We start from the raw sequence: 13,683 nt of genomic DNA, 5'->3' as shown, positions 1-13,683 counted from the left end.
AGCTGGGAGTGCTGGTGGCATAGGGTCTGAGTAGAGAGTCCACATATCCAGACAGTCCTTCAGTGAGAGTGCCAATGCCCGAGATGATGGGGCATCCAGGATTTCCGGGTTTGTGTAACGCTGTTGCAAAAAAACAAACCTTCTGGGATGTACTAGCAGGAGTGTTGTAAGCAAGACACGAGAAGTAATTCTTCTGCTCTACTCATTGCTGATTAGGCCTCAGATGGAGTATTGTGTCCGGTTCTGGGTGCCACATTTCAGGAAAGATGTGGACAAATTGGCGAAAGTCCAGAGAACAGCAGCAAAAATGATTAAAGGTCTAGAAGACATGACCTATGAGGGAAGACTGAAAAAATTGGATTTGATTAATCTGTAGAAGAGAACTGAGAAGGAACACAACAGTTTTCAAGTACATAAAAGGCGGAGAGAGAAATTATTCTCCTTAACCTCTGAGGATAGGACAAGAAGCAATGGGCTTAAATTGCAGCAAGGGCAGTTAGGTTGGGCATTAGGAAAAACTCCGTCAGGGTGGTTAAGCAGTGGAATAAACTGCCTAGAGAGGTTGTGGAATCTCCATAATCAGAGAGTTTTAAGAGCAGGTTAGACAAACACCTGTCGGGGTGGGGGTCCAGAGAATACTTAGTCCTGCTATGAATGCAGGAGACTGGACTAGATGACTTCTCGAGGGCCCTTCCAGTTCTATGATTCTGTCACCCCTGCGGTTTCAGTTGGATACAATATTCAGTTCCTGTCTTCAGCTGTTGTGTGGGGCTGTTGTGCACTGTGAACCAACTTCTACCTCAGAGTTGGCTGCATTCCAGTGATTCTTACAGTATAGTCTCTACAGTGCCTTTGTCTTAAAGGAGTGACACAAACGTAACATTATTTATTATTTTGTTAGTATGCCATCGTTACCCAGACAAGCAGCCAGAATCAGGGATGAGGTCCCCTTGTAGAAGGTGCTGTACATAGATATAGTAAACAGACAGCCCCCACCCCAACTCCCTTACAACTGAGGGGGTGGGAAACAGCAGCTGAATACAACAAACAGGCTAGGTTGAAGGCAGGGCAGCAATGGATCAGTTAGAAGAAGCACTCGGAAGAGACCAGCCTCCTGGGAGCTCCTCCTTTCCCACCGTGTCTTTTACAGCTTTCTCGGCTCCACCTCTGCTTTCGTTCTGGGCTGGGTGCCTCATGTTGGGTTCCTTGGGGCAGTGTGAAGGCCGCTTCGTCCACATGTGGACTCTGGAGGATGAAAGAGCTCCTTTCTGCCCAAGATGTGATGAGTTTTGTGGGTGGCTTTTCTTAGGTCCTCTGGGTCCCTCTCTCCCCAGATTTTTCTCTTGCTGCCTGGGTCTTTGCTACCCCCCAGAAATCACCTCATTCAGACCCCTCCCCTGGTCGCAGCTGGCATTTCAAAATAGAGGGCACTGCCAGCTCTTTGTTCCCATCCCCTCTTAGCATTGACAGGCAGCTCCTTTGCTCAGGAGAGGGACAAATCTGCTGATTTATTCTGCCCCCTTAGCTCTGAATAGGGGTTGCTACGTTACCCGCCAGCCAGCTCCAAGCCCTGCCAGAGCACGCACCATATATAACCCCACAGCAGGTGTCTATTGAGCAGAGGCTCTTAAATCTGCCTCTCTAGTTTCTCATTGGGCCAGCCAAGGTGGCAGGGGAGGTAGCAGAGCACGATTTGTTGGCTGGAGCTTTGGGCTGAACTGATGCCAGACGCAACCTTGGCATCTTCCATGCTGACGACCACCTTGATTTGCGGATGAGGGGGCAGCTGTGCATGCAAGGCAGGGCACACACATGCTTTTGTGTGGGTCGCCTTTTTAAATAAATACTGTCACTTGGGGACACAGCAGATTAGTGGCAAAACTGGGACTAGAACCTAGAAATGCTGATTCCCCTCTGCACCCTTTGCAGCCCACACCAATCCCTGTTCTCATCATTAGACTGGAGTAAATGCTGCAGGGGCTGGATGATCTAACAGATTTTTTTTCCATAGCTAAGATGTAATGACCCTATTGACTACCTCAGCTGGCTGGAAAGCCTGCAGGGAAAGGCTGTGTCCCCCTGCTGATCACAAATTAAAATCCATCAGGGAGTGGGAAGAGGGGATCAAAGGTTAAGGCCTCAGGGTCTGGTGACAGCCACATGTTAGACATGACCTTGAGGTGTCAGAGGTCATGTCTCTGTACCAAGGGACAAAAGAGCTGCTAATTGTTTCTAAAAGCTCTGCTCTCTCGACAAAAGGGCCGTCCACCCAGGCTGGGTGAGTAACACTAGCATTCAGGAAAATAGCAAGGCCTTGTTAGGGGATGCAGAGGAGAGGCCGGAGCTTGATGCATCCAACTGGCAGCCTTAGGGACAAATGTAGCCCATGGTGGCCTAAGGTGTAGTCCACAGCTGCCCTCTCTCCCAGCCACGCACTGTTCTCAATGATGCCCATAGCCAAACTCCCAATGATTTCAGTGGAAGCAGGATGGGACTGAAGGGAGAGGACCAGGGAATGCTAACCGTAAGTGGCCAATAGCCCAATTCCAGTACATAAACTCTCTGTGGGACTACGCAAGCTTTCCACCTGAATGCTCTGCTGCCCCCTGGTGGTGCTAATGGATACCCACTCCCGGCCAAGGGGGAGACGGTGTCATGCTCTAGGGGTAGATTGGTCATTACCTCCTCAGGGGCAGAAGACCTTTGTGCTTTGCAAGGCCAGGGCTGAATGCCAGATAGGCTGGAGACAGGCAAGGATGGTTTGCAAACCACGCTGTGCTGTAGCCCGGGTGAGTGTGTGTGTGTGTGTGTGAGAGAGACTGGCTTGCGGGCCCGCAGTGTGAGGGCAGGATTTCTAGGCATTTTTATTACTGTAGAAGATGCTTGGCTGAAAGGGGAGTGGGCCAGTGAGAATGGGACACTCAGTACCGGGCGCTCTATAAGAATGGTGAGGGGCAGCCAGATTAGCTAGCTGGGAGACTGGAGGAAGGAGGAGTGTGGAGGGTGGCGCGGCAGTGGGACAGAAGAAGGCATGGAGGTGGAAAGCAGAGCTGGAGAGCATAGCTGGGAGTTGGGGGCACAGAGCTAGAGCTGTGTGGAAGTGGAAGCGGAGCTGCGGGAGTGTGGAATGGGGAGCAGACCTGGGGGGGGCAGCTGTGGTTTTTCTGGATAGCTGATGTAGCTCTAATAGAAGAAAACAGTGAGATAAAAGGGAGAGATTGTGCGTCCCTAAGGTAGGTGAATCTCTGCCTCTATCCCTTGTCGCACCCCTGGCCAGCGGTGGAGCTGGTTGATCCACAGGTCCAAGCCCTGCATTCCAAAGAGTCTCCCAGTGAGCAGTGTTTCCAGCCTGTGGTGCAATACAGCATCACTGCAGGGTCTTCACTTTGTGTCTGCGCTTGCCATGCTGGGGGCCAGGGAGAGGAATCTGCAGGGGGGAGACATGGTACAAAGCAGGCTGCGAGGCCCTGACTACGAATTGTAGGGCCCTGAGTGAGCTCCAGCCAGCTCCTGGGCATTCTTTGAAGGCAGTGTGGTTTATTTGGGGACTGCATTGTCTGCTGCATGGAACGGGCTCTCTCTCCTAGCTCTGCAGATAAGATCAACTCCATTGGTCACCACCCACCCACTTTCCACCCTGGGCCATCTTTGCAACCTTGTGAGTTATTTTATTTCCTGTTTATTAAACCTGGTTCATCCATGTGGAATTGTTCCCTCGGAGGAAGCCTGGACAGTGACATTGGTCTGAGGCAGGGGGCTCGGTTTGGCCCAGAAGGGATAGCAGTCTGGATGTCTCCATGCCAGGTGTAAAATCCAGAGAGGACATGATTATTAAACATGCTGAGCACACGTTGCTCCAGCTGATTTTCCTTGGGAGCTGCTGATGCTCAAAGCTTCTGAAAATCAGGCGCATACAGAGGAACCTGCCTATAGTGAATTGAGATAGGGTAACTCCTTCGGGAGGGAGACTGCAAATCCAAGAGGTTCACGGGCAAACTGTAATCCTGGTTAGAGTCAAATCTCCCCAGAGAAAGGGTGAAGAGAGAGAGATGGACTTGGGACAGATTGGAGAGGCAGACAACAGAAAGCAAGAGGTGGGGTGGATTAGAGAAGGGAAAGTTTAGAGAGACATTAGAGATCGATGGAGTAGAATAGAAAGAGATTAGAGAGATGAAACAGATTAGAGAGAGAGGAGATGTGCTAGAGAGAGGAGATGGCAGACTTGAGAGGGAGATGGTAGAGATGGGCCCAGGGTGCAGAACCTGGATCCAGATCCCCAACGTTTCAGGGTGCATGAGCCCAGGGTTTGGGGTATGGGCCATATCTAACAGATATTGACTGCAATACCAGAAGCTGCTTATTTTGTGGTGATAATCTGGTGTAGGAGAGGGCAGTCGTGTACATACCTACTAACCAGTTCGCTGCTTGCAGCGTGCATGAGCACTGACAAAGTCCTTTTGCCTTTTCTTTTTTCCATACAGAATGTGAACGGGAGCCGCCCACCATCCCACTTGGTGTATGACCCATCCACCTTTGCCTTCCGTTCCCTCAGCACCTTGAAGCCCCTGAGCCCAATAGCTCCAGTTGAAGAACCGTCATGTGCCTACTGAAGGAGTTTCTCCGAAACCTCAGGAATTGTCGTACCACCCATCCCCCCAACAGGGATGGGATGGGATGGAGGACCAGGGGGAATGGGGACATCTTTGCAATAGAAATCTCTGTGGCAGTGGAGAAACTGGTGGATTTGCACCAGTACCCAGTTTCACATCATTGGGAGTGAAATGAGCAAGTCTGCTTCATAAGCTACAGTGGAGCCATGAAGATGGTGTCAGCCACATGGACATGCCAGGTGTATTTAGCCCTCCAGGGCTAGCAGGCAGTCACTGTGTAGAGGCCAGCAGTGGAGACCGGACAGGTTGCTGCCGCATGCCCACCAGAACTGAGTAGATTTCTCCTCAGATGCTTTGCTGGAGGGCCAGCTGCTTCCCCCAAACTGAAGAGTTTTCAGGGCTGGAGCCAGAGGTTGGCTAGGGCACCCTACAAAGAGAATAGGGCCCTTCTGCAAGGTTGTTGAAATGATGCTCATTTGAAGCTCTGTTACAGTTGAGGGGCCCCGGGAATTATGGTCTGGGGAGTGTGAATGTAGAGCCTGCAGGTGCCTACCCTGATTATTCTGCTCTTGGGGCACTAAAGATGGTTAAAATGGGCAGGCACAGAGCACCAGTGTTAAGGGAATCCCCATATCCTCTGCTGGGCTTTGCAGTGGGAAATGGAAGGTCTGTAGTCAGCTGACCATGGATACAGTCAGACCGCTGCTTTCAGTCCTCATGCTACAAGGCTAGAGTGACAAACTGAGAGGAGTGGGGCATCCTTGGGGTCCCTTTCCACTGGGGCTGTGTGCAGCCTAGAGGTAGTGTGGGGTTTGGCATCGGGTATCTCCCTGTGACTGGCCCAAGACAAGGTTGAGTTTGGGGACACTACACCACGTTCAGCAAAGTCCAACATGCTCTCCGGGAAGCCTGCTGAGCCCTCATTCTGCCAGTGCCTTGTAAACTGTGCTGTGGTGGATGCTGAGCTCACTTGAGTCTGATCACACCAGCAGAGTAAATGATTTTGACACAGGTATGGTGGGAGGGCGCTCTTGTTGTCAAACCACAGCAGTTTCCAGAGGGTAGGCATATTCCAAGCATCTCACAAGGCCTTGTCACCAGTGAGACTTGAACGAGTTTTGAGATCTCCCTGGTCAGGTAGTTTGTGCCATGAAAGATGCAGTTAATGTTGGACTGCCCTTGTTTCGCTTGGCTGAGCTGGGGAGGCTCCGTATTCGGTGCACTCAGATCCTGTGTCCCTGTCTGGTACAGAAGCTCCTGTTCCCTGGATGCTTCCCTGTTCTGAGCAAGAGTTCTGAGCCTTGGGCAGGTGCAAGGGGGCGTAAGCTGCATCCTTTGCAGGGCTGCAGTAACTTCCTCTCCTTCTCTGGAGCACAAGGGGCCCAGTGGAGGAATTGTGAGGTTTCTGAAAAATTCCCACACGCTTTTGTGTGGCGAGCTCTTTAGTGCCCCATATAAAATGAGCTGGCCTGCTCCCAGTCCCACTCTCCATGGACAGCTCACATGGCAAACCAGTACTAACTGGCCTCTTTGCTGGGAATCTCAGCAGAGAGGCCAGGTGGACCACTGAGACTGAACTCCCCTTCCTTCCTTGCAGGTCCGAGTTGGGGCACATTGGAAGGAGAGGGCAGGGGGCAGAAACATGTCCTGATGCTGCCTTGCTGTGACTAAAGGATTTCAAGGCTGCAGATAAAGCCCCTTTCACCAGCATTAAATAAAGGGCATTGGCTTGATTTATTCTCTGGGTGCTTCTGTTGGGAATTAAAGCTTTAGTGGCTACCAGCAGGGTGTGCTCATTTCAAAACAGATGTTGCTCCTAGTTGATCTTCCTCCCTATGGGGGGGAAGGGTGGGTGGGTTCTGTTTATACCCTCTTTTGATGGTGCGCATGATCTTTAACTGCTGCCGGATCAAAAGGTGGAGCATTGCATGGTGAGAGCTGTCATCTCCTCAGGCCACATCCCTCCATATTAAAGATGAGGGCAGCAATATCCTGACTCCCTTTTCTGCATATTAGGTACGGGCCTCAAACTGCCAGTGTGACCCTCAGTTGGGCAAGGTTTGGGTGCCCCCACCTCTAAGACTTCAGTCGGTGCTGCTGGAATCAGACCCCGATCATCCAGCAAGATGAGGTGTTTTCATTGGCCCGAGGCGATGCCGTGTGCTGCCGTCTCTTACGATATTCCACGAGGTGGGACTGGAGAACAAAGAGTTCCTGTCAATATCGTTGCCTTTCTTTCGTACTTTTGTAACTTTTCTCTCTTTTCTTTTTCAATCAGAAGAAAAATAAAGTTAAATGTTAACAGCTGCTATATTCACACCTGCTCTTGATCTTGTCTCTTTGTCTTTTAAGGCTTGGGTGTGCTCACAGAGGGAATGGAGAATGAGCCAGACAGAGGCAATACAGCCATCTCCAAATCTTCAAAAATCATGAGTCATGCCCCCGCCCCCCCCAAATCAGGAGATTGGCTTAAAAACCCTGAATAAATATGTCGGGGGGGGGGAAGGTATTTGCTTTCTGAGCCTTTAAGGGGCATTTGGGTCACTTTTTTAAGCTTTTCTCACAGCCATGAGGGCTAGAAGGTTACTTCAAAAAAAATGGACGCTAAGAGTTTCCTCCTAATCACTTGGCTCTAGGAGCTGGGGCTTTATGTTAAACGTCAGAGATCAGGTCTTGCCCTAAGATCACAAGAGCTGGCAAAAGGGAATTTCTCAGTCTACTACAATAACAGTAATCTAATAAATAACTTGCATGTGTACAGCTCCTTTCAGCCCTGTGGATTCCCAAGTACCTTTTGCAAATCATACCCAGCAGGGATCGTGTCACCCGCTGTAGAAATGGGGGTTAATGTGTGACAAAGCACGTTCTAGCTCAGCATAGCTTCTTTTTGGCTTCTCCTGATTCCTGGGATCTCACAGCTTCAGAGTGAGCCCTTCCCCTATTGCACACAGCTCGGGGGGAAGCGGGAGGTTCTTGTGGTTGAGTAGCAGGGCAGCACCTGTAACTTCTCTTCCCAACCCTCACCCCTGCTACTAGTGTCTCTAGCTGGGGACGTGCAGGTGTTTCCCCTCAGAGCAGAAAATAGACTGTTGAGCTCTGCATGGGAAGCGACCTTGTTGTGCCTCGGAGTGACCCAGAAGCTCCGATTCTGCTGCCTTCTTCATCGATCTTGGTGGCGTCCCTCATGAATTTCGGTGACATGAGAGGAGAATGAGGCCCAGGGCATTACTAACTGGGCTGCTCTGTGTATCACCTGACCAGAAAGCCTTTAACTGGCCCAATTTGAGATGAGATCTGACCTTTTGGCTGTTTATCCAACCTGCCAATCCTTTTGAGGTTCATCCATCCCTATAGAAATCTACTTACTATCCACTTGATCATCCAAAGTCCCCCCTAAATATGCTGAACCGTGTCCTCAGACCATCCTATGCATTGCTTTACTATGGCTGGTTTGCGTCACACCTGCAGTAGGCATGTCTTTTTCATCAGCCACGCACTAGGAAACGTAAGGCATTTAAAAACCTGCTCTAAACGCTAGCTGGTGTTCCAGCACATTGCTCTCACTAATAACCCAACATTAGGCAAATTCAAGGGTAAAACAGAAGTAATGCCACTGAAGCAAGGGGACTTACTCCAGGATGTAACTCGGGTCAGTGAAATCATAATCAGTCCCAAGATAACTAATTGAAAAGCAAACACACCAGCATAATCCATTCTTAGCCAGGAGGAAGTGGATATACAGTGGGGAGGGGGCTGATGGGCCTTGAGTTCACCTGCTTTGCAGCTCCATCACAGTATGTTTGTAGGTGCAGGGGAGGGGGGGTAGTATGTGCATGTGGGGTGGGCAGGACGTGTGTTTGGCGGGGGGCGTGTAGGTGGAAGTGTATGTATGTACACGTATCCTACATGTATTGGGTCCATTTATAGGACCAGGGGAGGCAGCAACATTTCTGGAATGGGATCCTGCAGAATTTCAGTAATTTGCACTATAACCTGGCAGACTTTTTGTCACAGCTTGTCACGCCAATAAAGTCTCCTGAAATTGTATTGACTGAAACGTCAAGAATTTTGAGAGCCTCATTCCGCACCTTTGAAGTCAGTGGATGTTTTTGCTGTTTACATTAACAGACACACGATCTGGGCCTTAAATGGAAAACTGTAATTAAAAACAAAGACGCTCCATCACAAACTGCACTTTGTCATTGGACAAAAGTCATTTTAATTCTGTTTCATAAGAAATTCTGATTCTACTTTTTCCCTGAAGCCAGGGACCAAATTCCCACTCACTTAAATGGGTGCAGAATCCGGCTTCTATTTTGTAAAAGTCTTAGCAAAGCAAGACCTCATGTCATAGACAGATAAGAAAAGTTAATAGCACAGAAGTACTTTATATCTCTTTGACTATAAAGGGTTAACAAGTTCAGTAAGCCTGGCTGTCACCTGAGCAGAGAACCAATCAATCAGGAGACAGGATACTTTCAAATCTTGAGGGAGAGAAGTTTCTGTGTGTGCTGTTAGTTTTTGGTTGTTGTTCACTCTGGGGGCTCAGAGGGACCAGACGTGCAACCAGGTTTCTCTCCAATCTCCCCAGTACAGGCTCTTATAAGTTCAAAATAGTGAGTACTAGGTAGATAAAGCGAGTTAGGCTTATGTTTGTTTTCTTTATTTGCGAAATGTGCATTGCTGGAAGGAGTTTTAATGTGCATTTTGGCTGGAAGGAGTTCAGATTTGTATTTTTGCTGAAAGGATGTTAATTTGTACTTAGGCTGGGAGGGTATTCCCAGTGTCTATGCAAAAAACCTGGTACGTATTCATTTTTAATTAAAAGATAATTTTTTACCTGTTTTTCTCTCTTTAATTAAAAGTTTCTTGTTTAAGAACCTGACTGTTTTTTTCATTCTGGTGAGACCCAGGGGAACTGGGTCTGGATTCACCAAGGGAACTGGTAGTGAAGAAGGAGGGAAGAGGGAGAGAGAGGCTAATTTCTCTCTGTGTCAGGATTAACTTTCTCTCTCAGGGAGAACTGGAGGGGGAGAGAGAAGGAAGGGGGACAGGTGAATTTTCCTCTCTGTTTGTGATTCAAGGAGTTTGAATCACAGTGATCTTCCAGGGTAACTCAGGGAGGGGAAGTCTGGGAGAGGCAACGGTGGGGGAAAGGGTTTACTTTCCTGGTGTTAAGGTCCAGAGGGTCTGGGTCTTGGGGGTCCCTAGGCAAGGTTTTGGGGGGACCAGAGTGTACCAGGCACTGGAATTCCTGGTTGGTGGCAGCGCTACAGGTCCTAAGCTGGTAATCAAGCTTAGGGGAATTCATGATGGTACCCCATCTTTTGGACGCTAAGGTTCAGAGTGGGGAATGGTACCATAACACCTCACTAGTGACTCTGCCCTTGAATCTTTGCTGAGAAATGGCAAGAAGCCACCGTGCTTTATGTATGAATTCCACATAGGCATAGTGGAGGTGAGCAAGGATCTATTGTCTGGGATTTGGGACAAGCAAGGGCAGGCTTCCCTCAATAACTCACTGCCCCATGATGCAATGGGCAAGTGGACTCAGTGAGAGAGAGGAAATCTTCAAAGGCCAATGGCATCCTCAAAAGGAAAATGAGTCAGTATTTGTGAAGAGAACAAATGCATTTAAACAACAGGCATCTTGGCAAATAGTTAGATTTGAATTGACTTATTCAAGGGACAAGCAATGAAGCAAGGAAAGAAAAGATGTTGAGATTTCAGGAGCTAGCAAATGGTGTAGTTGGAAGCCAGGCTGACAGTGCTTGACCACATGTTTTCAGTTAGCCCGGGACAGGATATGCAGATATCTCCGGACATACAAGGAGCCCAACAATCTGTTTTCCTTTTTGTGGCTGCAGCACATCACGGCCCACTGTAATAATAGCTCTGTCTGTTAGCGGGTTGGCTGGCTTGGTGTCGATTGCCTAGCCCAATGCGATGTGTTCACAACGTACTAGCTCTGAGGTCAAACAAGTACAAGAACTGAAACTGCTGTGGGGGCGGAGTACTGAGCCGAGAAATGCATAGAGGGATGTGTTTAAAAAGCATCTTATGTCAAATGCAAAGAGTAACCGCTTCTACTGGCAAAACATTTGTCATCTTCAATAGAAGGAAATTTGCTTTCTACAGAGTGGTCCTCTGGGAATTTCAGTGTAATCACTATGCTGCACACCACAGCCACCTTGAACTAACAGACTAACTGATAGCAGTAGTACATTGGCAACCTCTATCAGTGGTGCTGGACCAGTTTTCAGAGTGGGGGTGCTGAGGTGTTACCCCCCTTACTCCTGTCCGTACCCCTCACCACCCTCAGAGCTGGGGCCGGGAGCAGGGCCGTGACTCTGGGAGGGAGAAATGTGCATGGGGTAAGGTGACCGAGGCTGGAGCCATGGCTGGGGGCAAATGTGGAGCCTCAGACTGGGGCCGGCAGTGGAGCCCCCGGGTGTGGGGTTGGCGGCCAAGATCCTGTGCAAAACCTGGGGGTGCTGCAGCACCCCCTGCACCGCTAGTTCCTGCACCTATGTGCTGTATGTGGGGACAGGACACACTTTGCAGTGGATTTCAGAGGAATTTGCTAACAGCAGAGGAATAGTGAAACTCAGGAATATTGGGTTTCATTTCAGGCTCTGAGGGGGCGTGTTCTCTAATAGTCATACATCCATCTGGCCCTCTTCCCCACAAGACTAATCTCTTCTGCTTTGTGCCCTCCAACCTGTCGCAGCCCTATATCTTCTACCCCTCACTCCAGTCTTCCCTCACCCCTGGATCCTTATCCCAGTGTCCTTGAGCAGGCAGTCCCAGAGTCCCCCTCAGACCTCCTCGTCCGAGTCCCAGTCTCCCTCCCCAGGCTATTTGCCTAGCCAGTCCCAGTCTCCCACACAGAGCACCTCATCTGATCTTAGTGTCTCTCCCACACACTCTCACTCCACTCTCCCTCCCTGGGCACTTGTCCCAGTCTCAGCGGTACGAAGGTTTTGACATGGGCAAAACAATGTTGTTTTCCTTAACCCCATTCTTGGAAATGGCTGAACCAATTTTGCTGAAACTTTCCAAAAACAATTCAACCTCAGGCAGGCACTCGGCATGGAATATTTCAGCCTGAATGTGAATGGTTAAAGTCTGGCAAATAAAAACAGGTTCTTATGATGAGAAGTATTTGGCAACTCTAGCACTAGGCAGTGCTACCAATCCACCTTTAATGGAACAGAGCCCTGAGTGTATAAATCCCCTTTGAATCCAAAGTGCCTTTGTAAATTCTCCAGCCTGCGAGCGGGTTATTGGTCCCTTTCCTGAAGAGATGCTTTGCCCTTTTCTACCTTTAAACTAATCCCAAAAATAAATCCACCACTATTTACAGGCATTGTTTTCTTCCTCGTGTTCAGTGCTGACAAATAATCAGGCCAATTACGTTATATTCATGTCAGCTCTGGTGGAAAATAATTAGAACAATTACTACCCAATCAAAGTGCGGCTGTTTCTCCTGGTGTCATTAGCATGTCCCAAACATTTTGTTCTTGTGCTTTAAAGTGCTATAACAACACAGTCTGCGTGCAACACCCTTTTCAGTGTAACCCCCCAGCACTGCAAGCTTCCCAGCCGCGTTCGCCTCTGCTTCCTTTGAGAGGCAGTTAATTTTCAGTCATGGCCTCAGCTCCCCTCCTACCTCAGGGAGAGTGCTTGTAAGCCTGTGATTTACCTAATTTACTTGGGTAATAACTGAGCTGGCTGTGTGGCCATCTGTCTGCTATACATGGTTCTCTCCCTACCTCCCCCAGGCATACAGAGCAGGAGCAGTGTCCTCACGGCAGGAAAGAAAGCAGAGACAACTTTACCTCAGTTATGAAATGGTCCTTGGTGCACTGGCTGCAAAGGGTGCTGCTCCTCCATGTAGCACCCAGGAATGGTAAAGGTGAACACAACAGGCCTGTTTCTTGTTGGCTTTGTGAGGCTGCACCTGCCGATGAGGGTGTCAGGTGCTGGTGCTGCTCAGCTTTGAGGAACCACCAAGTCATTTCAACATCAGTCATCAGACAGACTGTTGGATAACAGGCAGCGATCGCTTTCAGTCTCTCCTGACCTACACCTGGATTGGCCCCAGTGATATACAGGTGAAAAGCTCTCTATTCCCACAGATAAGCCCCCAAGATACCCAGTCCTGTTACCTTTGTTTGGCAATGGCATATCAGAACAGCTGTACTCGGGTTGTATAGGACTCTTGCACTTGGAGAGTTGTTAGAGTCCCTCAGTCTTTGAGCCCGATACTTGCTTGAGGCAAGTTGTAACCAGCCAGGTCAGAAACCCACTTTTGGCTTATTGCTACAGTGTTAATAATACTTGGAACTTCCACAGAGCACCTGCTGTCCAGGAACAGTGAAGCACTTCAGAGTTCTTAATGAACCGAGACTTACAGCATCACGGAAGGCAAGGCAATGTAATTCCCATTTTAGTGATTGGATCACTGAGGCACAGAGAGGTTAAAGATTGCTCCCAGATCATATAGGAAATATGTGGCAGAGACAGGGCTAGAACCCAGAACTGCTGAGTCCCTTTCTTCACGAGTGAGCGCAGCCACACGTGATTATGACAGTCAGACTAAATCAGTCAATCTGGCTTGACTACAAGGATCCACCACCCACACCTCCCCCTCAAGAGGAGGAGTAGGGTTTTCACAGTAGAATCAGGGGCCATTGGATCCTTGAGATGGTAGAAGTGGCCCTGGATTAGCTCCCCTGCCACTCCATGTCTTGGCAGGAAGTTTGTAAACTACCAGGGTGTTTGGATACTCTGCTATGCACTGGATCTAGCATTTGGGCCTAACTGTACTGAATCCTCAGCTGGATGGGGATAACTCTGAAAGTCTCCAAGGGCAGAACTGAGGGCTTAGGGCCTTCTCCAAAGCCTATTTCAGTAAATGAAAAATACACACTGACTTCAGAGGGCTTTGCATCAGGCCCATAAACATAAAACCCATGATGGTGCCACATGCTGCTGTCTATGATGATAAATACTGCATTAGCTAGATCATTATAAAACATTTAACAAAAAAACCCAGTCATTTGTGGCC

The 13,683-nt window shown here is 49.0% G+C and overlaps 1 protein-coding gene across 2 annotated transcripts in view; it reads left to right on the top strand.

Annotated features, from left to right (window-relative positions):
- Positions 1–6,917, top strand: part of LOC116830622 (uncharacterized) — a 77,254-nt gene extending 70,337 nt beyond the window's left edge. For both annotated transcript variants that reach the window (XM_032790213.2, XM_032790212.2), the window contains one exon: positions 4,482–6,917. In XM_032790213.2, coding sequence (XP_032646104.1) covers positions 4,482–4,610 — 129 coding nt within the window. In that variant the 3' untranslated portion in view covers positions 4,611–6,917. The remainder of the gene's footprint in view (positions 1–4,481) is intronic.
- The last annotated feature ends 6,766 nt before the right edge of the window (positions 6,918–13,683 follow it).

The sequence above is a fragment of the Chelonoidis abingdonii genome, chromosome 3 (assembly GCF_003597395.2).
Source record: "Chelonoidis abingdonii isolate Lonesome George chromosome 3, CheloAbing_2.0, whole genome shotgun sequence".
Taxonomy (NCBI): Eukaryota; Metazoa; Chordata; order Testudines; family Testudinidae; genus Chelonoidis; species Chelonoidis abingdonii.
This window is presented reverse-complemented; position numbering and strand designations above follow the sequence as displayed.